Raw genomic sequence first — 24,600 nt, 5'->3', positions numbered from 1 at the left:
AGTGTGGCACTGTAAACAGCGGAATGTGGGGCCTGACCGAGGCAGGGCTGAGCCAAACACCCAAGCAGAGGAGATAGGCTGAGCCCCTGGCACACACCCCAAGGGGCAGCAGATACCTTGATCTCTGGCACCACAATCCTCGACTCGGGGTTCTTGTCCAGCATGCGCGTGATCAGGTCCTTCAAGTCCTCGGCTATGTCAGGCCTTGGGGGAGGAGATACATCAAGGGTGGGAGACGTCACCAAGGGCTTGGAGAAGGTAGCGACTTATGGTACGTGAAGGATACTCACTGATCTGGAAATTCCAGAGCCTGGCTCTTGATCTTACTGTGTAAACACATGATCCGCTCGTCCATGAACGGGCACTGCGAAGAGAGGTCAGGGACACAGCGGCCATTAAGGGCTGGCACAGCTGTCCTTCAAGGGCAGGCAGCACTCCACAAGGGTCACAGCAGAGAAAGAAACAGCCCAGCAGCCCAGTCCAGGGAGGAGGCAGTTCCTGTTCCCCAGAGATCTAAAAGGACCAGGAGTATCTTTCCAGAAGGGTTAGAGCCCTCCTAACTACACTGGCTTTCCTCTGTAGCTGTGCTTTAATTTACCTACATAAAATGTTAGTCACTCAGTCGTGTCTGACTCTTTGTGACCCCATGGACCATAGCCCGCCAGGTTCCTCTGTCCATGAAATTCTCCAGGCAAGAATACTGGAGAGGGTAGCCATTCCCTTCTTCAGAGGATCTTCCCAACCTAGGAATTGCAGCTGGGGCTCTCCCACTGCAGGCAGATTCTTTACCATCTGAGCCATCAGGGAAGATCATAAAGCAAAGACCGAAAGCAAACACTCACTTCACCCACCTGCCCTGTGAACATTAATAATACAAAGAAAAATACAAAAGACAAAGCAGCAGTAGCTGCGATTGGTGAGGGCTCAGCCTGGGCCAAGCATTGTATTGAGGTTTCTCAGGACCAACATCTCATTTGGCTGTTACCTCTGCCTGGAATGTTCTTCACGCCAGTATCTGCATGGCTTGTTTTATTCCATCATTTAGGTGTCTGATCAAAGCTCAGCCTCTCAGGGAGGTCTTCCAGAGCTCCTGTCTAAAATGGACACCCACTCCACCTCCATATGATTTCTCACCATCACATGTCCCCTCCTGACATTATATTCCGTATGTATTAGGGAAATTTCCCTGTGGTCAGTGGTTAGGATTCTGCGTTCCCACTGCTAGGGACACAGGTTCAATCCCTGATTAGGGAACTAAGATCCCACATGCCACATGGTGTGGCCAAAACATAAAACCATATGGATTTATTCACTGTTTAATTCCTGTACGGGAATGTCAGCTCCAAGAGGGCATGGATTTTTGTCTGTCTTGCTCACTGCTGACACCCAGTGCCCAAGAACATCCCTGGCACAAAGTAGGGGCTCAATAAATACCTGGTGAATTAATGAATGCTTGAATTATTTCTGCTGATCCTCTCAGAAGCCATAAAATATAGTAAATACTGGACTTCCATGGTGGTCCAGTGGTTAAGAATCTGCCTGCTAATGCAGCAGACCCGGGTTCCATACCTGGTCCAAGAAGATCCCACATGCCACAGGGGAACTAAACCTGCGAGTCCCAACTACTGAGCCTGCACTCTAGAGAAGGCACACTGCAGCTACTGAGCCCACTCGACACAGCTAGAGCACAGCTCCCACTCACCGCAACTAGAGAAAACCTGCACACAGCAACGAAGACCCAGGGCAGCCAAAAATGAGTAAATAAATAATTCAAAAAGTAGCAAATATTATTCTCATTTTACAGAACAGAAAAAACAGAAGCTCAGAGAGGTGTCATGTCCTAGGAAGCATGAAACTGGTATTTAAGCCTAGACTGTACCCTGAAGCCTGTTCACACACCACCTCCTGGGTGACAAGGCGATCTTCTCACAGGGGGAAGGGCCTGACCCAGGAGGAGCTCAGGGATTGTTTTGGAAAAAGAAACCTTTATGCAGGGTGCTCAAAAGGCTGCAAAAGGTCACAAAAAGTGACCTTGTCTACTCCTGTCCAAGGAAAATGATGCCATGAAAAACAATAACTTGAGATGTCAGGATTGCACAGGTGCATCCATTTGACAACTCAGCAAATAGTACACTTTTAACATCTGTAGATTCCCTGATGTGTAAACGTTAGCCCAAAAGAAAAAAATGAAAGCCACAGATAGTGAGCTCTGGCAAATGACTGCACTCTGAAGCATATGTAAGAAGGTACAATTCTTACAACTTGACTACAGGATTGAAAATTTTCTAATCAAATGTTGGGTTGTGGGGAGATTATAAACTCCTTTACTTCTTCATGGGATCAGTTTCTTAAGCTTTCCTCAACAGGAGCATAAGCTCAGGAGAAGGAATAATTCTCATTTTTACTGCTCACATAATCAGTCTGAACTGTAGAATTAAAAATGCTGCCGCTGCTAAGTCGCTTCAGTCGTGTCCGACTCTGTGCAACCCCATAGACAGCAGCCCACCAGGCTCCCCCATCCCTCGGATTCTCCAGGCAAGAACACTAGAGTGGGTTGCCTTTTCCTTCTCCAATGCATGAAAGTGAAAAGTGAACGGGAAATCGCTCAGTCGTGTCTGACTCTTCTCGACCCCATGGAGCCCACCAGGCTCCTCCATCCATGGGATTTTCCAGGCAAGAATACTGGAGTGGGGTGCCATTGCCTTCTCCAAGAATTAAAAATAGAAGCCCCTAAATACGAGTAATATAAAAATAACAAAAGAACAACAAAATGAAGACAAACAGCACTCCCTAAATCAATAATGCCAAATGTTTTAAATTCCATTCCAATTCTATTCTTCCAACAACAGCTTCTAGGAACACTGTTGAGAAGAACATCAAAGCAGTACCAGGCCCAGAAAGAAAGACTGCAGTTATTGATTAGTGATGCCTATCTCCTGTTCAGAAGTGGAAAGAGGTGCACATTTGCTGTCCTTGACCTAAATTCATCAACTGTATTTACAACCTCTAGAGCCTCTGCCAAAACCCCGTTTTAGCAGGTTGTCTTTTCACAGATATGACTGTTATGTACAGCTATGTATATTTGGGAAGGCATACTTTTTCATATTCAGATCTAACTGTGGAAATAAAATAACTTTTAAATGAGTAAGTACTACCTCCCTGCAAGGGTAACTGTTAGTCCAAGGGAGCCACCCACAATACCCAGGACACAGGACACCCCACCTTACCTGGCCAAACACAAAGCAGTACAGTGTCACACCCATGGCCCAGACATCCAGTGCCTGCAAGAAAAAGAGAGCTCAGTGTGAGGGGGCAAGGGGCAGTAAAGGGCATAACCTTCTTTCACCTGTCCAGGATCCAATCCTCCAGCTTTCCTTTGGGGAAGCATCTCTTTTTGACTGCTCAGACCATGGGAGTTTGAATAGGGCTGCTCCTGCCCATCAAACCCCACATGACTGAGCACATGATTCAGGCCTGGCCAATGAAAGCAACACTTTCCCCAGGCAGTGTGATTGGTTCAAGGATGGGCACATGACCCGGAACTGTCCAATCAGAGCAACACTTCGTCAGGCACAGTGATTGGTTCAAGGATGGGCCACACTGGGCCAATTACAGCCAATCCTAGGATTTTCATTTGAGTCCTACAGAAAGAAAAATGCTCTTTCCACTGAGGCTTGTAAACTGGTAGAAAATAGCCTGGAATTGCTAATGACGTTCACCTGGGGAGGAAACTAATTCAGGAAAACAGAGCTGAACCCTACTCCTCACCCACAGATCACTCTTTACCAGTGAGTTAGATTTTTGCCACTTACAACTGAAAGGACCCTAACACAGGCAGAATTGCATATCTCAGGCAGGTCCAAACCTACCTTCCCAGAGAAGATCTTCCGGGTTTCCGAGAGCGACTCAGGAGCCATGAAGGCCGGGGTGCCCACAGTGTTAGAGAGAAGGGCATCGCTGCCCTTGAACTCATTGCTCACACCAAAGTCCGCGATCTTGATGTGCCCATCTTCTCCCACCAGTAGGTTGGAAGGTTTGATGTCCCGGTGGATGATCTTCTGGTAGTGTACTGGGGGCAGGATGGGAGAGAGGGGACAGAGAATCCACACGAGGAGCTCCATGTGGCCCACACAGCCCAGAGACACAGGCAGGAGGCCCTCTGTTCTTCCAGGGTCCCAGGCCCTTCCCAGCCTTCCCCTCCCAAACCTGTGAAACACCCTCAGCTCTAAGAGTTAAGGGGAATGTCTCTAAGGAAGCTGGCCCATCCTCCAAAGTGAGGAGTGAAATACTGACTGCCAATAGTAATTGGTAACCACCTGCCACAGTCTAAGTCATGTGTGCATGGAGAGCTTTTGCTGAGCTTGGCTCCCAGCTAGAAGCCTTAAAACTTGTGACAGTCAAGCATGTTTTCATTTATTAACGCCACCTCACAACCTGTTCACCAAACCAACAATGACTGGAACAGGTATGATTTGAAGTGTGAAACACAGCAGGATTGGGACTTGGCTAACGGTTCCTGCCTGGGTGTCCGCCCATGGGCAAGGACAATCCTACAATCTGGAAGACCCAACTGTGTTTCCGGGGTGGTGGTGATGATGATGATGATACTGGTAATAGGAGCAGCAGCTGCTTTTACTGAATGCTAAGTGTTAAGTGCTTCCCATTCACCCCATTTCAGTGTCACAACAATCCTGTGTAATAACAGGCAAAGGGTATGAGTCAAAATGTTTAACAACCAGTAGCAGAAAGGACACCCTGCCAATCAGAACACTGATGTCCTGGCTGATTTCAGACCTTGTGAGAGATATTTTATTCCCATTTTACAGATGAGGAACTAAGGTTCCCAGAGGTTAACAGGATCCCAGGGTTCCTGGGAATAAAGGGTAATGCTAGGAAATTAACAGTGCCTGGTAGAAAGAACTGGATAAACAGTCACTAACACTATTGCTCTTAGTTTTTCTGTGTGGCCAGAAGAAGGGTTTCTGCTTGGAGCGGGTGTCACCATAGCTCAGGCAGCTCTGTTTCCTGCCCACCTCCCTGTGCTTCAGGAGGGAAGTAAGAAACCTTCTACTTTCCATCCACTATCTGGGAACACTAACCACCCCCTGGGTGAGAGTCCTCCTGTGAGCCCCGCTTACAGTACTCGATGCCTTTGATTAGATCCTGGAAGTAGAAACGGGCCTGGTCTTCAGAGAGTGGTTTGAGGGTGGGCACTTCCATCACAGGCCTGAAAGGTCGACACACACATGAAAAGCAAACCAGAGACGCCAGCCTTTGCCCCCTCCCACCACCTTATTCAGCTTTGCAGCTCAAGAAGCTTTGGGCCTCATACCTGCTGGGAATGGGGACACTCACCCTTGGTTGACCAGTTCAAACACTGTAGGATAGAGAAGGGGGTGAATGGTTACACTGGAAAAATGGAAATCCATCTTCCTCCCCTCCTCCCAGCCAACCACCCCTAGAAACACTGAGAAGCACTGAAACTAACATGGGGGCTGGGGAGGGGAACAGTCCACTGAACCAAAACCACAGAAGGTTCTGCTTTTCTAAGTTCCCATCAGGAAGCTAGGGGTCAGAGATTTCTGGTGTCCCTGGGACCCCAGGCTGGCTATACATCTGGTCCTCAAAACAGCTGAGGACCCTCTGCCAGAGGAGACAAAGCAGGGAGACTGGAAACAGGTGGGGACAGCCTCTTTCATTGTCTTCTCATACCTAGGTGGGAGGGGGTGGGAGGGGAGTCCCAGGGATACGACTGATGCTAAACCATGTCCTGTCACTCATCCACGTCCTGAGCCAAAGACCTGCCAAAGAACAGGTCTAATGTGGATTTACGTGGACACAAAAGCAGCAGCCCTAGGGCTCTACTGAACCCTAGCAAAGTTTCAGTTCAAGAAACAGCAAGAACAAATTTCAATGACCCCTCTCACATTTTCCAAGCTGCTAGGCTGTGTCAGGCTACGTAAACCAAGAATTGTCGGATAATGTTGTTCCAGCTCTTTAGCACCCTGTGTCAGCTTGCGCTCCAACCAGTGACTTCGAATCAAATCAAGACTTGGAGCTAGAGGTGGGGAGGGTGATCTCCCTGCCACCTCAAAGGCCAGCTGATTCTGTTCCTCCTCAACAGGGCCTTTCTTGACTCACTACCTGCTAGCTTCCTCACAGCCCTGTGTATGTGGGATCCCCTACCCCACCATCAAGTATTAGATACACTACGTTTAGGGAATGCACAGGGTTTTTGTTGTTGGAGAGGGGCGGTATTTTTTGCATTTCTAAAAGTTGAGGTGAAATTTCAGAATATACAACTATTCCAAAGTGCATGATTTAGTGGTATCCAGCAGTCCACTGCCTCCAGGGCAAGCATCGCCTCTAATTCCAGCACATTTTCAGTCCCCTAAAAAGAAACCCTGTGCCCATTAGTAGTTGCTCCCCACACCCCTTCCCACAGCCCCTGGCAACCACTAATCTGCTTTCTGTTTCTATAGATTTGCCTATTCTGGACATGTCATATATATTGACTCATACAATATGTGACCCCTGGTAACATGCTTTTTCACTTAGCATGTTTTCAGAATTCATCCACATTGTAGCATGTATCAGTACTTTCTCCCTTTTAATGGCTGTATAATATTCCATAGTATGGATATGCTACATTTTGTTTACCTATTCATCAGCTGATGAACATTTGGGTTATTTCCACATTTTGGCTATTATGAATAATGCTGCTATGAACATTCATACACAAGAATTCCTGCACAAGTGTTTATGTGTGGCTGTTTTCAATTCTTTGGGGGTACCTAGGAGTGGAATTGCCAGGTCACGTGGCATAGTTATTTTAATTTTGTTCTGCTTGAACAGATAAAACTGGGACTATGAAGCAGTACTTTAGGAAATGAAAAAAAACAGGACAGTGGATTTCAAAGTCCCATGCAGAATGATTTTGGAGTTTTCTGTTTTCTAGAAGCACACACTGGAGCTTCTTATGGAAGAAAAGTGTTTCAAAGCTGTCCAAAGGCTGAGATGGCCAAGGGGAAACAACCAGCTCCTCAGACAAAAAGAAGGCTTAAAGGTTCAGATCAGAAAAGGAACTTAACTCCCCCAGGGCCGCACCCTGTTTTCAGGTTCATCAACCAGCAATGGCCAAACCCGAGTTAGGGCAAATCTGCTGTGGCTTCAGGCTGTGGTTAGAAGCAAAGGCAATGGCTCTGAAGGTAAGGCTCCCACCAAGAGGAGCGCTGGGCTCCTCAGCTCCTGCTTTCCCACCTTGTAAACTTAACTTTCAAGAGCTGCTTCATGAATTTCAATGTTTCCTCCCAAGCACCAAAACTCAGTTGGCATGAGGGAAGCTGGCCTGTTGAAACAGGTGTATTTTCAAGTCGCTCACAGTTTAACCCCTCCTGGGCCTGAGTGGCAGGTGGGAAGTTTTTAACCCCGAGAAATACTGATCATGTTCTCTACCCTTTGAGAGTCAGGCCTGCAGGTGCAGAACCCTTGCCGATATCTGCTAACTGGCTTCACACGCTGCCTATTCTGTCCTAGCCACACACAGCTATGGCTGGAAACGAAAAAATAAAGTATTGGGATTGTTTCAAAATCACTGGAATCAACACACCAAAACCACATGGCTCCTTCCCACTTTGCCACCTCAAGAAGTGAAAAACTCTGTCCATGAAGCTGCCTGGTCCAAACGGCTTAGGCAATCCTCTCTGAGGCTTGAGTCATGTTCTTTACACACTCATTCAACTCCTCAGCTCAGTACCCTCCAAGGGGGACATGCTTGGCAGTCCAGTGGTTAAGAATCAGCCCTGCAATGCAGGGCATGCAGGTTCAATCCCCAGTCAGGGAACTAAGATCCCACGTGCTGTGAAGCAACTAAACTCATGTACAACTAGAGAAGCCTGCATGCCACAACTAAGACCAATCACAGCCAAATAAATAAATATTAAAAAGAAAAAAAAAAGTCCTCCAAGGGCCCCCTTCTCTCTCAGAGTAAAAGGCAGTCTTACAATGATGTGAAATGCCCTCTGCCATCTGGTTCCCAGGGTCCTGCACAGGTCTCACCTCCGTGAGGCATTCCAGGAGCCACTGTTTCCCAAGCCTCCAACCTGGAACTCCTGATTCCCCTGACCCTGCTCAGGTTAGCTTTTGTCCATGGTGCTGTCACCTTCGAGCTTCCCTCGTGGCTCAGCTGGTAAAGAATCTGCCTGCAATGTGGGAGACCTGGGTTCAATCCCTGGGTTGGGAAGATCCCCTGGAGAAGGGAATGGCTACCCACTCCAGTATTCTGGCCTGGAGAATCCCATGGACTGTATAGTCCATGGGGTCACAAAGAGTCGGACATGACTAAATAACTAAACACACAGCACAGCTGTCACCTCTAATACTTAGGTCGAGTGTATCCATCTGCCCTCATCAGAGCACTAAAATGCCCTGAGGGTGGAGGGCCAGGGTTTGAGTTTCATTCCCTGAAGAGCCTAGATCAGGGCCTGACAAACTGTGACATTTGTTGAATGGACAACCCACCTCCTCAAAAACAGCTCAAAGCCATTCAGAGTCAGGTCCGGGGCCTCAGGTGAGTGAACAATGCTGGGGATGCCATTCTGGGCCCCAAATGACCTTTTATATTTTGTGTTTTCTTCTGTGTTCCCCCAAACTTCACTTGTTTGCCTACCATGGTTATAATCTGGCTATATCTATATACTATGTAAACTATCATTTATTTCACACTTTTAAATTGATTTAGTATGAAAACTTTTAGTCTTATCTCAGGTAATAAAATCCATGAAATCATGAGTTTAGTGTGCTGGTTATAGTTTTTCCTATACAAATGGTAAAATAAGTCTAAAAAATGTTTTAAATGGTTGTCCATATACCACCTAAAATGATCTCATATATTTTTTTCAAATCATCTTTCTTCTTAAATTGTATTTGTTTTTGTCTGTGTTGGGTCTTCATTGCAGCAAGCGGGGGCTACTCCTCGTGGCGGTGCATAGGCTTCTCATTGTGGTGGCTTCTTTTGTTACAAAGCACGGGCTCTAGAGCACAAGCTCAGTAGTTGGGGCACATGGGCTTAGTTGTCCTGCAGCATGTGGACATTCCCAGAGCCAGGGATCAAACCTGTGTCCCCTGCACCAACAGGCAGATTCATTACCAATGGACCATCAGGGAAGTTCCTGTCTCATATATTTAAAGTGGTGCATGTACCACATTGAGAAATTGTGACTCTGTGATGTTCATAATCTTATATGAATGTTTCACAATTTTTTTAGGTTTTCATACCTGATGGTATTTATTGTGTACTTCTAAAATGTTTCTAAAGGAAGGGTTTTAAAGTTCTAAAATTTGAGGATGACCTACACACTAGATGCTCCTAAGGAACTGGCGTTACCTTTTCAGGTGCAATTGTGGTATTGTGGTATTGTGAGGGCTGCCCAGGTGGCACAAGAGGTAAAGAACCCACCTGCCAATGCAGGAGACATAAGAGACATGGGTTTGACCCCTGGGTTGGGAAGATCCCCTGGAGGAAGGCATGACTCAAGTATTCTTGCCTGGAGAATCCCATGGACAGAGGAGCCTGGCAGACTACAGTCCATGGTGGTGATGGTTTAGTCACTAAGTCATGTCCAACTCTTGCAACGCGCCATGGACGTAGCCCTCAAGACTCCTCTGTCCCTAAGATTTTCCAGGCAAGAATACTAGAATGGGTTGCCATTTCCTTCTCCAGGGGATCTTCCCAGCCCAGGGATCGAACCCAGGTCCCCTGCATTGCAGGCAGATTCTTTACCGACTGAACTACCAGGGAAGCCCCTACAGCCCATAGCGTGGCAAAGGGGCAGGCACGACTGAAGTGACTAGGAGATGCAGGCTAAGGTTGTTAGGAACTAATGTGTCAGGATGTCTGCTACTTTACTTTTGGATGGTTCAGAAAAAAAAAAAATAGAGAAATGGATGGGTGGGTGGCTAAACTGATAAAGCAAATATGACAAAAAGTTACTAACTGTTGAATCTGGGTGATAGGTAAACAGGTATTCCCTGTACTCTTCTTTCAACTTTAACATTTTTCATAATAAAACCTGGGTGAGGGAACTTCCCTCATAGTCCAGTGGCTAAGATTTTGAGCTCCCAATGCAGAGGGCCCAGATTCAACTGTATGGTCAGGGAACTAGATTCCACATGCCACAACTAAGACCCAGCACAGCCAAATTTAACAAACAAACCAACAAAAAATACCTGCGTGGGGGCAAGAGAAATAAAATATCCTAAGCAACAACAGCATCCTTGGAATGAAACCATAGCAACTACTCTAGGGGAAACTGAGTTCTGAGCTCCAGTTCCAAACCAGACCCATTACTTTATGATTCATCACTCCCTGTGCAGCAAAGGATCGTGCTGTGCTCATCCAGCAGACATCTGGATTCCGGGTTGGGCTTGGCCCTGCCCACACCACTCATCTCCTTGATTCCCCTCCTGGCTGTCATCTGTACCCACTCGAAATACACAAGCTTGTCTGAATGCCTCCCCCAGCCACACATCACCGGGACATGTGACCTGCTGATCATGCCTTCCTGGGCCTGATAGTCTGCTGTCCAGCTTTGCATTAGTCCTGCTCTTCCCTCCCTCATCAGTGCTTATACTGAGAACTGAGCGCTGTCCTGTATCCCTATCATTTTTTAAAATAAGGTCTCTGAGGACATACCTGAGTCCTTCTAGGTCTGTGTGCAGGACCCTTCAACAGGCCCTCAAGGCTCCAAATGCCCCACCAGGGCCACCCACCCCCACCCCAGGCCCTCCATCCTCACTTTCCCTCCCTACATGGTTTTCTCTCCTGCAGCCACATTTTTTAAACTCTAAGCTCTCACCAGCCCTGGGGCCTTTGACCTGCTATTTCCTCTACCTGGAATGCTCTTCTCCAGATTTAACAGGGCTGAGTCCTCGACATTCAGGTGCTAAATGCTCACCTCCTATCTGCAGTGGCCCCTCCATCTCTCTCTCACATCACCCTGTTTAATCTTCTTCAGAGCATCAGTCTGAAGTTGATCATCTGCTTTATTTACAGTTATCCCTAGGTATTCACAGGGAATTGGTTCTAGGAACCCTGTAGATACCAAAATCCACAGCTGCTCAAGTCCCTTAAATGGTGTAGTAGTTGCATATAACCTACACATATCCTCCCCTATACTTTAAATGATCTCTGGATTACTTTATAATACCTAATACAATGTAATATACCTAATACAATATACCTAATACTTATACAATATAATACCTAATACAATGTAATACCTTTACATTAATACAATGTAAATGCTATGTAAATAGTTGCCAGTGCATGCCAAATTCAAGTTTTACTTTTGGGAACATTCTGGAATTTTTTCTTTGTAATATTTTTGATCCACAGGTGGTTGAATCTGCAGTTGCAGAACCTGCAGACACAGAAGGCCAACTATAGTTGGTGACTGGCTGTTTCCCCTAATCAGAACACCAGCTTCATCTTTCTTACTCATCATTGCATCCTTAGTGCCTAGAACAGTACCCAGCACACAGTAGGCACTCAACAGATATCAGAAGACGGATGAACAGGACACCCAGATAAAGTCCCAGCAAGAACTCCTCTCCACCTCCTGCTTTAAACCTCGGGTACAGCCTTCTGTGTGGGGCCCCGCTGGAGCAGGAAAGGGTGGGAGATGCCAGGCGCAGGGGCCGGATGGAGAGTTCCCCTGGGCTTTGGGCAGGTGTAGCTGCATGAGCAAGGGTGGCAGAAGGCAAGGGCTCTCTTACCCATGTACAGATGGTCCTCATTGGGGTCATCCAAGACCTGTTGGCACAGCCACGTGGAACAGGCCGGAGATGAGAAGCAGGGGAGAGGAAGAGAGAGAAAAGACATGAGCAGGGAGGAAGCAGCATCCACATGACTGCACTTGCCAACGGGAGGGCTGTGCTTTCCACTGTTTTTCCCAGTTAAGATGAAGGGCACAGGAATGTGTGATCCAAACGGCCATCTGGAAAATAAGCGCTTTCTAGCCCAATCTTCAAGGGTCCAAAGCACCCAGAAAGGAGGTTACATAAGGGAGGGGGAAGATTCCTCCCCTGGAAAATGTCTCAGCTTGAATAAGAAACCCACTTGTCTCCTAGGAGACAATGGATCAGCTGTCAGAATTGTCAAAATTCAAATTCTCTCCCCATCCCCCTGCCCCAGCAGGAAATGATGTCCTCTTGCCTGGAACTGCTGCAGTGCCTTCTTTCTCTCTTTCACAGCCTTCCTGTTTTCACCTTATCACAATTTCTATCTTCCTCTCTTCAAAGAGCAGGCACCAGGTTGCATCCACCTCGGCTGCCTCCATGGTGCCCTGTACACGACTAGGGACCTAGTAGATGCTCAGGGAATGTCTGACGAGTGAATGAACAGGCAAGCTGTCAAAGGGTCTTGTTGGGAGCCCACACACCACAAGGCATGAAGGAGAAGGGAGATCCCGCCAGGACCCGACACACACCCCAACCAAGCGCCCTTGGGTTTTCTCTAGGACGGCAACTCAAGCATCCATGGGTTGAAATTGTGAGTTGTTGTGACAGATGGAGATGGCCTGCAACTGCCATCTCTTCTTTTGGGAAGAAACAAAGGCAGGCTCCTGGGCTAGACTGATCCTCCCACCTCTTGACACATCATACTCAACTTCCCCAGTCAGCCACGAGTCACAGGACAAGAACCCTGAGAAAGGGACGCACCCGAGGCAGAGGCCCAGGACAGCCAGCCTGGAACCCCTAAGCCCTGCCCTTCCAGGAAAAGTCAGACCCAGGCACTTGCCTATCTATAGAATTCTGTTATTTTTCTTTTTTAAAAAATCACATTAATGTATAGGATTATTGTTGATTTTAAATGAATTAAAAAATAATTTTTAGCTTCTCTATTTTAAATCCTAATGTGATAAATATAACCCCCATAAGCAAAAGGTTTTTACAATCTTCAATTATTTTTAAGAGCATGGGGTGGGAGGGAGGTTCAAGAGGGCAGGGACTTTATGTATATTCATGGTTGATTCACATTGTTGTATGGCAGAAGCCAATACAACATTGTAAAGCAATTCAGTTCGGTCGCTCAGTCATGTTCGACTCTTTGTGACCTCATTGACTAAAGCAACTATCTTCCAACTAAAAATAAATTTTTAAAAAAATGCTTCAAAAAAAGAGCATAAGAGGGTCTGGAGACCAAAAAGCATGAGAAATGCTGATATAGAACAGTTTTATAAGTAAAGTTTTATCAAAACATAGCCAGGCACATTTGTTTACAGGCAAATGGCTGCTTTTATGCTACAACTATACACATTTGTGTAGTAGAAAAAGAACCAGCTCCAGAAAAAAAAAAGAACCAGCTCCAAAAAGACAAACAGGTAAAGGGCAAGCCTCAGTACTCCTCTGAGCCTCAATTCCTTCATCTGTAAAATGGGAGTAATAAACAGTCTAAGCACGGGGCGAGGATTACATGCAATGACGGGGTGAAGGAGCCTGGAGAAGTAACCACCACTCAGCCCTGTAACAGTGCTGGATGTGACGTGGCTCTACCCCGGAACCAGTGGTGTTGCATTTTGGTAATCACAGAGCCAAGGCTGGATCATCCCCATTCCTCCTCCCTCCTCCGTGTCCCCCTCATCTCACCTCCACCAGCTTCACTACGTTGGGGTGGTCCAGCTTCTTGAGGATGGCAATTTCCTGGTACACCTGCTCAATTGGGCCCCTAGGCTGGATGCAGCCCCCAGGGGCTGGTCGGGTACCTCGGGGAGGGGGGCGACCTGGAGGAAACATGAACCATCCCAGAGTCAAGACAAAGAGACTCTCCTCTGCAGAGGGGGACTGTAAGCAGGACAATTTATGGGGGGTGGTGTCTCAGAAAGACTGGAGTGGCTGATGCCACCAGGGGCTTTAATCAGCCTTCTTTTCATCTGTCTTCTCTGATGCTGGAAACTAATGAGGCTGGAGACCCAGTCCCCTTGCCCAGCCTTCTGTTAATTCTCTTCTTCCTGCGCCATGCTCCGGGTCACAGTGAGCATCAAAAGTTCACTGAGGTACAAGGAAAAGAAGTCTGGGGTCTAGTGGAGCAATCTCAACATTCCCTCTCTGGGGCTCGGTATTCCCAGTCCATAAGAGGGACAAAAATATTATTCCTTGCCTCCACAACTCATGTGGAAATATAGGCGATAAAAAAAGTCAGGGATAGGAAAAGAAGTAAGAACTGATGAGAGGAAAAAAATGAACTTGCTTGGCCCAGTAGTGACTGATAGTCAGAAGGTCACAATGATGGAAAGGTCCACAGTGAAAACACTTACACTGCATATTACATGTAAGTGAAAAGTGAAAGTGAAAGTTGCTCAGTTGTCCAACTCATTGTGACCCCATGGACTATACAGTCCATGGAATTCTCCAGGCCAAAATACTAGAGTGGGTAACCCTTCTCTTTTTCAGGGGATCTTCCCAACCCAGGGATCGAACCCAGGTCTCCCACATTGCAGGTGGATCCTTCACCAGCTGAGCTACCAGGGAAGCCCTATTACATGTAAGTAAGGATCTAAATGTGACTAACAGAACGGAATGTAGATGTATCAGCCTTGGAAAGTAAAAGCCGAGGTGCAGGTATCAGAAGTGGGATGTGGACTGAGGAAAGGCAAGTTCAAAGGAAAGAAACCTGCTGCACCTGCTGGAACAAGAAGGAAAGTGACAATGGTAGTGACAAGGGAGCTGAACATCCTGGAATCACCTCATTGCCCAGCTGGGGAAAGGGATGAGAAAGGACTGGTTTAAGCTGTCCTAGAGGAAGTCAGAAGTAAATGTCAGAAATTAATAAATCAAGAAATAATGACATAAGGATATTGTCTGGCTCAGAGTTCAGGTAAGCAGGATCAGGGTGCTGGTAGTGACAGGGTGGGGTTGGGGGATTTACATTTATATATTTTCTCTTTTTGGCTCAAGCGGACATTTTGCTCAGCTCCACTGGCAGGGAGCTTATGCTGGAGCTGCCTCTGATATGCTCACCTACACCCGATCACATGCAGTAATTACCAGCTCCTGAAAGAGCTAAAAGTGGTGGGTGGGGTGCCTATAGAGAGACGGAGGAGTACAGCAAGAAATCTGTGACCTCCATTATACATCCTTCTATTCTTTTGCATGTTGTAGATATAACTGAAATACCTTATGGTAATTAAATTTTGTAAATTGAGCATTTTAAAATGTGTAATGCAATGCTTTTTAGTACATTCACAAGGTTCTGCAGCCATCACCACTAAGTCCTAAACATTTCCAACGGACCCCCTCAAAAAAAAAAAAAAAAAAACCCTTATCTATCATCAGTCATACCCAACTCCCTCTTAACCCCAGGTTCTAGGAATCACTAATTTGCTTTCTGTCTCTGGATTTACCTATTCTGGACATTTCATGTAAGTGGAATCATACAATATATGGCCTTTTGTGTCCGGCTTCTTTCATTTAGTATGTTTTCAAAGTTATCTGTGTTGAGGTATATATCAGAATTTCATCCCTTTTTATGGCTGAGTAATACTCCATTGGCTAGACAGACCACCTTTTGTTTACTCATTCATCCGCTGACAGACATTTAGGATTGCTTCTACATTTTGGCTATTTTGAATCATGCTGCTACGAGCCTTCATATGTATGAGCTTGTGTGACTGTGTTTTCAGTTCTCTTGGGTACATATGCCCAAGAGTAGAATTGTTGGGTCATATGGTAATAGTGCATTTAACTTTCTGAGGAACCACCAGACTGTTTTCCTCTAACAGATTTTTTTGTTTTTACTTGATACCTATATTCCTTTCATAAATATTTTTACAAGAAAATGAATTTTTAAAAACCTCAGCCAGAGGCCCAGCACTATCTTTGAGGAATCCACCCAGGGCACACTCTGCAGGGGACACCATACAGTGAGTCTTCCCTGTCTTGCCCCAGCCTCTGCAACTAAAAAAAAAGGCCCGGCAAACTCACGTGGAAAGCCCGCCTGTCGGATCAGTTTCTTTTTGGACAGCACCTTCATTGCCTGTGGGAGAAAAGACCCCGCATCCTGATTAAAATGGAGAGGAGGATGGAGGGAGAGTTCCTTCCACTCCTGAGCCTGCCCAAGCTCTTGGCGCACCAGCAGCCTTGGGACCACGTAGTGAGCACCTTGCCATTGGAATGGGTCAACTCCACGGGTTATGTGGAGGCTGGACGTTCGGGGTCCCTCCAGCCTAGAATGTACTTCTAAGGTTCCAGATCGGCTCTCCCATCTGGGAGACCACAAGCCCTGGGACTGGCTACCACTAAATCAAGACATAAGTGAGCTGGCATGATGGGCAAGGGATATTTCACATGTGGAGAAACTGATGTTCAGCATTTAGGTCATTTGCCCAAGGACACACAACTGGCACATGGGAGAGTCAGGATATGAACCCATACTGGACCGATTCCAAAGCCCCAGAAACAAGGGCAATTTATCTTATGACCACTTAGTTCTTGGTGCTATGGAGGATGTAGAAAGGGCAGCCCAGAGAAAGGATATGAGATATTTGCTGAATTTATTCACTCAATCTTCCTGGGCCAATCGCTTCACCTCCCCACCTCCCCACTTCCTTCCTAATGCATAAAATAAACGTGACCTAAAAATAAAATGAGACAACAGCTAAGAAAACCTTCCAGGAAACCAAGTTCTGGATAGAAGGCCTTTTCTCTGGACAAGGAGGAGGGCAGGGAGGAGGATGTGGGTACTCACGTAGTAGGTATTGTCATTTTCATTGTAGGCCAACTTGACCACGCCATACGAGCCCTGGAGAAAGGGAGATGCCCGTGACACAGTATCCAGAAATTATGATCCACAAAATAAGGACCCTAATACAGAGGTGACAAAGTGGTAGCCTATTGGCAAAATCTGCCCTGTATTGTGTTGGATCTCCGGTTTTTAGAATGTTTGAATTAATGGCCAACATTTAAAACAGTTCAGATATAAAAACCCAGATTCTGATGTGGATATGGAGTCATAATCATTTCCATGTGTTAACAGTTTGCCACAGTCCTCACCACTCCCTATTGTATTATACCTAGCATGTTTTTTTCACATATATTACTCACTTGCTCTCTATTGACATTTGAGTTTTTGAATTTTGATACTGTCCATCGATACTGTCCATTTGATACTTTTGATACTGATGTAAAAGCAAAAACAGATATGAGAATACCTTAAGAAGGAAAAAAAAACTAACACCAGTGTTGGTGATACAGAATTACTCTGGAAGCTTTGTGAGCTTTTGTAGAAACACAGTCTGATGTAAAAACAAAACAAAATGAAGCAAAACAGATGGGCCATTAATAACAAAACCCTCCCCCTCCTAGCCTGTTCAAGGATTCCTCGCTCACTCCCAGCTCTAGTCGGGTAGAGCCACAGTATCCAAGACATCCTTGGTAGGTACGGAAAACCAGCCTGTCTCCTGGGATAGTTACCTTTCCAATCTCATCCTTCAGTGTGTACTGATTCAGCTGTACACAATCCTGGAAAGTAAGTAGAAATGCACAGAATATGAATTGTAAATTTGTAGCAAGATACATTTTTCACAAACAAACGCCTTAACCAGAATCCAAGTCAAGAAAGGGAACATTCCTAGCTCCCCAGAAGCAGCTCCCATATGCTGGCCCCTGTCCAGGGTGACCATTATCCTGACTTCTAGTACCACAGTTGTTTTTGTTTTGTCCATGCCACAAAGCACGTGGGCGCTTAGTTCCCCAACCAGGGACTGAACTTGTGCCCGATGGAAGTATGGAGTCTTAACCACTGAACCTCCAGAGAAGTCTCCACCAGCACAATTTTTTTACACTGTGAGACTGTAATCATATAGTATGTACTCTTTTAATACCCATTTTAAAGGTTCTTCCCACTTTTCAAATGTTCATTTTATTTACTTATTTTTTAAAAGTTAAGGTAAAATTAAACAATAATCCATGACTGCTATTCTGTAAAAAAAAAATGCAAAATGATACAAGAAGAGAACATCTGAATGGCCTTAGGGCGGAGAAAGGTTTCTTAACAGTTTCTGAAAGGGTCTCTTTTGTACAAGAAGTGCAAAATATAAAAGGAAACAAATGATAAATTGGATTTCAAGCAAAGTTAAGACTTTTGCTCTTTGAAACACTACTAAGAAAACAAAAGGCAAGCCACAGACTGAGAGAAACAAATTGCAATACATAGTCAAAGGACTGGTAATCAGAATATATAAAGAACTCCTATAACTCATCAGTTAAAAAAAAATTGGCTAAAGATTTGATATTTCTCTAATGAAGATACACAAATGATCAATAAGCACATGAAAAGATGCTCAGCATCATTACTCATTGGGGAAATGCAAATTAAAACCACATTCACCAAATTGGCTAAAGTGAAACAGACTAACCAAACCAAGTATTGTTAGAATGTAGGGCAAATGAAACTTTCAGAGGCTGCTGGTGGGAATTTAAAAAGTACAGCCTCTTTGGAAAACAGTTTGGCAAAACTTCTCAACAGGCATTTCCCATATGACCCAGTCACTCTACATCCAGGTTCTCACTCTAAAGAAAGAAAAGGAAAACCCATGTCTATGTAGAGACGGGTATACAAATGTTCACAACAGCTTTATTTGTAGTAATCAAAAGCTGGAAACCATCCAAATGCCCATCAACAGGTAAGTGGATAAGCCACGGTATATCCGTACAGTCCAATACTATTTAGCAATAAAAAGAAATGAACTACTGATATGTGCAAAAACATGGATAAATCACAAAAATCACTATACCGTGAAAGAAGCTAAGCAAAAAAAAAAGTACATACTAAATGATTCCACATATATAAAATTCCAGAATTTGAAAGCTAATCTATAGTGATCAAAAACAAGTCAGCAAGTACCTGGGAAAGGGGAAGTGGGGGAGGGATGCATTGCTGGATGTGCTGGAAAGGCCTGGGATCTTGATAGGGGTGATGGTTTTACAGATGTATACATACATCAGAACTGACCATACTGCACATCTGAAATATGTGCAGTTTATCTCACTTCAATTATACCTCAATAGAGTTAGGGGGAAATGTTAAGTGATATAGGAAACTGGGAAGAGAAGCATGATAGAAAGCAAACCATCAAGTGTTTCAGAGAACCCCAACTTTCCCTGGAACCCCCTCCCAAGCCCCAGTTCTATCCCTCTCCCCAAACCTTGATATCAGTTTGATGTATAAACTTCCAGGTCTTTTTCTGTGTACATGCACGCATACATGCACCTGCAGAAAATACAGAGCACTGTTTTGGGATGGGGTTAGGGGAGGCCTAAACAGTGTCACACTAAATCAGTTCTCAACTCCCTTTGACTGGAGGTAGTTCCACTCAGATCGGTATCTTTGACCTGGCCAGGTCAGGCCCACAGAGCTCTCCCCTCACTGCTGGGCTTTTTAGTTTGTTTCATGTTTCTCTCCAGTACTGTTTCATTCCCCCGAGTCCTGAAGGGATGTGACAGGCAGAGGTGGGGCCCTGCAGAACTGTCTTAGGGGGTCTCACTGCCTTCCAATCCAACCCCCACATACTGCTGAATTCATCTTCAAGAATCCACTCTGACCACATCAGCCCAGCTCTCTGCTGTTTCCAGGGTCAAGTCCTGACTTCATGGTCTAGCCTTCAGACCCTCGAAAGCTCTGACCTTGGCAGAGATGACTAGTTGCCCACCAAATACCAGTCTCTCCTTTCTTCCTTATAACTGGAACACTGGGTGGCAACAGTCCAGGCTGGAAAACTGCAATTTTCCAGCTTCTCTTACACCTAAGGTGGCCATGTCACTATGTTCTGGCTAATGTGAGACAGGTAGAAATTGCTGGGTAGAGTTTCCAGGAAAGAGGACTGACTCAGGAGGCACACAGCTTTTGCTTTCCTTCCCTGTTCATTCTTCTTGCCTGGAATGGAGCTGTGAAGGCTTGAGCCACAACAGCCATTTTGACATCATGAGGTTTTAAGGACCAAACCAACAACAGAACCATCTCACCAATACCCAATGCCTAACCCTATGCATTTATTTTACATGATAAATAAGCCTTATTGTGTTAAAGCCACTGTTGTTGGGAGATTTGTTTCTCTAAGCTGATATAAACGGAAATTCTCCCTCCAGCCTTGTTGCCACAGTGTTCCCCTTTGGGGCCCCACACTCTCGCTAACTGAATCCCTAACCTATCCTGAATTCTATGGAAAAGAAATATGTTGGTGTACATAGCTGGTACTTAGCTGGAGTATGGTAATCATACTTTTAAAACTAAAATATTAGAGGAATGAGACTACCTCTGTCACCTAGGTGGCCTGTGGCTAGTTAATAAACTAGGAAATGAAACAAACAATAACAATTTTAAAATGGCTTTCTCCCTTGGGGGTCTTTGCTCATGCTGTGCTCACTCCCCTGCAGTGAACTCTCAGTGTGTACCCATCTCCAACTGAGAAAATTATACCTAGCCCTCAGAAGGTAGTTAAATATCAACTCCTTTAGAATGTCATTCTGGATTTCCAGCCTTCTCCCAGTCAAATTTATTCCTTCCTTCAACAAGGAATTTGAGCCACCATGCACCAGGCACTATGCCAGGTGCTAGGGACCCTGTGGTGAACAGGACTGTTCCTAACATCCCAGCTGGGGGCGGCAGGGGGACAGCAATAAACAACTTAACAGACACAGATAATCAGATGGTGACAAGTATTATGAAGGACAGTCAACAGGCCAGAGAGGGGCTGAAGGCTGCTTAGAAGGGGTGTCTGAGAGGCCTTTCCAAGGAGGTGACATCTGAGTTGAGATTTGGAAGCCAGATGGAGATGGCCTTGAAGAGATCTGCAGGAGGGAGGGGTTTCAAACAGAGGGCATAAGAAGGTAAAGGCCTAAGGGAGCGAATGAGCTTGGACATCTGAGGAAGACAAAGAAGTGGGTAAGGTTGGAGCCCTGAGTTGGCAGTACAAAGGTAGGAGGTGGGGTAGGGGTGGATCAGGCCCTGTGAACCAGCTGGGGATCTGAGTTTCAACCTACCTCCCAGAAGTTTATAGTAAAAATCATGGGAGAAGTGCACTTACAGTGCTGAGGACTCTCACTGACCCGTCAGCCCCATTTCAGAGTCCCTGGCACAACTTCTAACTGCCATCGTGAGGGTCTCTTTGCTAGAGGCTCTCTCTGACCGGAAGATGCTCTGGGTCCAGGGACTGCCAGCAGCTGGTGTAAAAGGCCCAGCTCCCTCGCCCTCAGGTGGAATAAGTCTGGGGCTCATGTCCTACACTGTCCCACAGGGCTGCCCAGAGCGGGGGGGTCCCAGTTGTCCACAGTGATAACTGGCTCCATCATGTATGTTTTATTGACATCTCTCTGGATTTCCTAGGGTAGCCTTTCCAGTCAACTGGTTGCACCGGGATCCTTCCAGGGGACCCCAGCCCAAGGTAGAGACATTCTGGGTGCAGGGTAGGGCACCAGGGGCCGCCGCTCACGCACCTGCATCCCAGTGATGGAGACGTGGTGCGACTCCACCGTGGGCCGCCGGGGCAGCCGTGGCGAGGACTGCGGGGAGCCCACTGGCGAGTGGGGCAGCGCCGGATAGACGCAGCGCCCGTTGGCATCCAGCAGGGACCGCTCCTGCAGAGAGAGCTTGCGACCAGAGAGGTGGGGCCGGGCCTGAGACCCCGAGGCGTCAAGGGTGATCTCTCCGCCATGGGCCTCCAGGGGCCGGTCCCGGGTCAGGCCGTGGTCCACAGCGCAGACCGGCTCGCACTCAGTGACCACGATGAACGACTCCATGCCCAGGCGAATGCTCAGGGAGGAGAGGCCCCTCAGAGCCTCACAGGGCTTCTGGCCTTCGCTGCTGCTGCTGCCGCCCCCGCCCCCCAGCTCATCCTGGGGGGCGGCCCGGTCGCTGCTGGGCTGGCTAGAGATGCATGATGACATGGTGCATGTGCGGACCTCGTGCAACACAGACGCGCCCAGGCACTCCCATCCGGCAGCAGCGCCACCTGCAGGGAGAGGAAGGGTCAGCTGCCCCGACCCTGGGCGGCAGGGCTATAGCCAAGAGGGGTCTCTCCTGCTGGCCCAGGCCCATACTTCATTCCTGCTTTGAGCTGACGTCCTTAAAAAAAAAAGCTTAATAAACTGTGATCATACATCTTTTGAGTCTATATACAAGAGCTTAGGGCACTTTTCCTCATTGTATCCTTTTTTTTTTTTTTAATGTATAGCTGATTTACACAGCAGTTACATTAGTTACTGCTGTACAGCAAAAGTGATTCGGTTATGTATTGTATACATTCTTTTATATTCTTTTCCATTATGACCCATCGTGCATGCTAAGTCGCTTTGGTTGTGTCTGACTCTTGGAGACCCCCATGGACTACAGCCCGCCAGGTTCCTCTGTCCAGAGAATTTTCCAAGCAAGAATACTGAAGTGGGTTGCCATAATCTCCTCCAGGGTATCTTCTTGGCCCAGGGATCAAACCTGTGTCTCCTGCATTGACATGCGGGTTCTTTACCACCTGGGAAGCCCTATGACGTATCACAGAACACTGAATCTAGTTCCCTGGACTATACAGTAGCCCCTGGTAGTTTCACATTTCCTTATTTTAAAAGCTCCTCCTCACACAAAACAAGAATCCCAAATTCAAACCTGTAGAAACCAAGTATGAGAAAACCCCCAAAATTGAGCACCCGCACCCCTACAGAGGTGGCACCTAGTTCTAGCTCAAGCCAATTGTTGTTAAGCAAGGACTGGAGCCTAGAATTGTCTGGTTACCTCCTCACCTCTCTCTCTCTTTTTTTTTTCCCAAGAGAAGATCTAAAGCCAGGATGTTAAATGAGATCTCTTTTTTTTGTTTAAGTCAGCAGTTATTTTAAATATTTTAAAATGCTGGGCAGGTGAAATGAAACACTTTTGCATGGTGACCTCTAGGCTGCATCATTTCACAAAAGCAATGATTCAGACAGCACTTTACAGTTTATAACATATCTTCCACACATCAGGATAATTTCACAGGCACTCTACATTGTTGGTTTGCCATTATAACCTCATTTTGTAAATGGGGAGACTGTGGCTCGAGAGAGGGAGAGGGATTTGTCCAGGTCTCCTAATGTGAAGACCATGCACACGGGAGTCCAGTCGCCTGGCCTGATCTCAGGCCAACAATTCTCAACTGAGGAGTAAGGGGTCAGGGGTCATACCAGAGGAAGAACGGGCGCTCAAAGAGTATGTGAGCCTGGGTGATTTGTGTTGTGTGAAGAGTCAGGCTCCACATACCTATGATCTAATGTTCCCCTAGTTCAGCCCCCAACTAGTACCTGCAAGATGAAAGGCAAACATGAGACTAAAAAAAAAAGAAGTTAACATCAAATAACTTGGTGGTTCCTCAAAAGATTAAACAGAGAATTACCATATGACCAAACAATTCTGTTCCTAGGTATATACCCAAATAGCTTTACTCACAACAGCCAAAAGGAAGAAAACCAACCCACACATCCACTGACAGATGAATGGATAAGCAAAATGTGGTCCGTCTACACAATGGAATATGACTAAAAAGGAACCGACACAGGCTACAACCCCCATGAACCTCAAAAACATGATGCTAAGGGAAAGGTGCCTGACACAAAAGATCACATGTGCATGATCCCATTTATATGAAGTTTTCAGAACAGGCAAATCCATACAGACAGGGAGCAGATTAGTGGTTGCCTAGGAGTGGAGAGGTGTTGGGGGAAATAGGGAGTGACTGCCAGTGGGTATGGGGTCTCCTTTGGGGGTGATGAAAATATTTTGGACCTAGACAGAGGTGATGGTTGCCCAACACTGTGAATGGACTAAATGCCATTGAATTGTACATTTTTTTAAACTATTTTTATTTTAATATTTATTTAATTATTTATGTGGCTGAAGCAGGTCTTTGTTGCAGCATGCGGGATCTAGTTCCCTGACCAGGGATCAAACCCGGGCCCCCTGCATTAGGAGAGCAGAGTCTTACCCACTAGACCACCAGGGAAGTCCCTGAATTATACATTTTTTAAAAGTTAATTTTATGTTACATGAATTTAGGAAAAGAAAAAAAGAGATTGACACTCCCTCAGACTGTCAATTCCTTCTGTCTCTGGGACAGAATATTAACCTTTGGTTCGTATGTTTGACAAATTCTGCTGGACAAATGTCACAGGTACCACTGGAATTCAGGAAGTACATCCACAGATGGCAGCGCCACACTGATCACCCACATCACGAAGGTGCCAGGAAAACAGTGAGGACCGAGGAGAGATATTTTATGAATGAATATAATGATATCTCTTTAGGACACTGGGTGACAGTGGTGAGGGGTCGTGGAGAAGAAAGCACAGATGGGAGCAGAAAGCCAGTGCTTCCTGGAGGGCCTGGTTGAGGGCCAGAGAAATGCAACCTGCCCTCTTGGGTCAGTACTATGAGAGTTATTTATTTATTTATTTATTTTTGAGAGGTATTTATGGAATAATGTCTATGTATGCAATCTGGACCATGACTGGGCAGATGGGGGTCCCTTGTGGAGCAGGGAAAGACGACTGGGAAAGGCATTAAGGAAATAAAAACAGCATCCTAGC

The 24,600-nt window shown here is 46.1% G+C and overlaps 1 protein-coding gene and 1 non-coding gene across 8 annotated transcripts in view; both read right to left on the bottom strand.

The window, feature by feature from the left end:
- CAMKK2 (calcium/calmodulin dependent protein kinase kinase 2) overlaps positions 1-24,600 on the bottom strand; it is a 52,588-nt gene that overhangs the window by 12,678 nt on the left and 15,310 nt on the right. For 6 of the 7 annotated variants that reach the window (XM_024977130.2, XM_024977132.2, XM_024977131.2 and 3 more), the window contains exons 2-13: positions 21,490-22,004; positions 17,470-17,517; positions 16,745-16,798; positions 15,982-16,033; positions 13,648-13,781; positions 11,776-11,812; positions 5,356-5,377; positions 5,139-5,227; positions 3,870-4,069; positions 3,228-3,281; positions 291-364; positions 117-204 (exon numbers count right to left, since the gene is read on the bottom strand). In XM_024977130.2, coding sequence (XP_024832898.1) covers positions 117-204; positions 291-364; positions 3,228-3,281; positions 3,870-4,069; positions 5,139-5,227; positions 5,356-5,377; positions 11,776-11,812; positions 13,648-13,781; positions 15,982-16,033; positions 16,745-16,798; positions 17,470-17,517; positions 21,490-21,939 — 1,302 coding nt within the window. In that variant the 5' untranslated portion in view covers positions 21,940-22,004. Of the gene's footprint in view, positions 1-116; positions 205-290; positions 365-3,227; positions 3,282-3,869; positions 4,070-5,138; positions 5,228-5,355; positions 5,378-11,775; positions 11,813-13,647; positions 13,782-15,981; positions 16,034-16,744; positions 16,799-17,469; positions 17,518-21,489; positions 22,005-24,600 lie in introns of those variants that run through there. The other variant, NM_001075390.1, reaches the window with a different exon arrangement.
- Positions 23,945-24,017, bottom strand: TRNAR-CCU (transfer RNA arginine (anticodon CCU)). The gene has a single exon. It is a non-coding gene; the product is annotated as a tRNA-Arg (tRNA).

This window comes from Bos taurus, chromosome 17, assembly GCF_002263795.3.
Source record: "Bos taurus isolate L1 Dominette 01449 registration number 42190680 breed Hereford chromosome 17, ARS-UCD2.0, whole genome shotgun sequence".
NCBI lineage: Eukaryota > Metazoa > Chordata > Mammalia > Artiodactyla > Bovidae > Bos > Bos taurus.
Note: the sequence above shows the minus strand (reverse complement) of the source record. Positions and strands in the feature narration are given on the sequence as shown.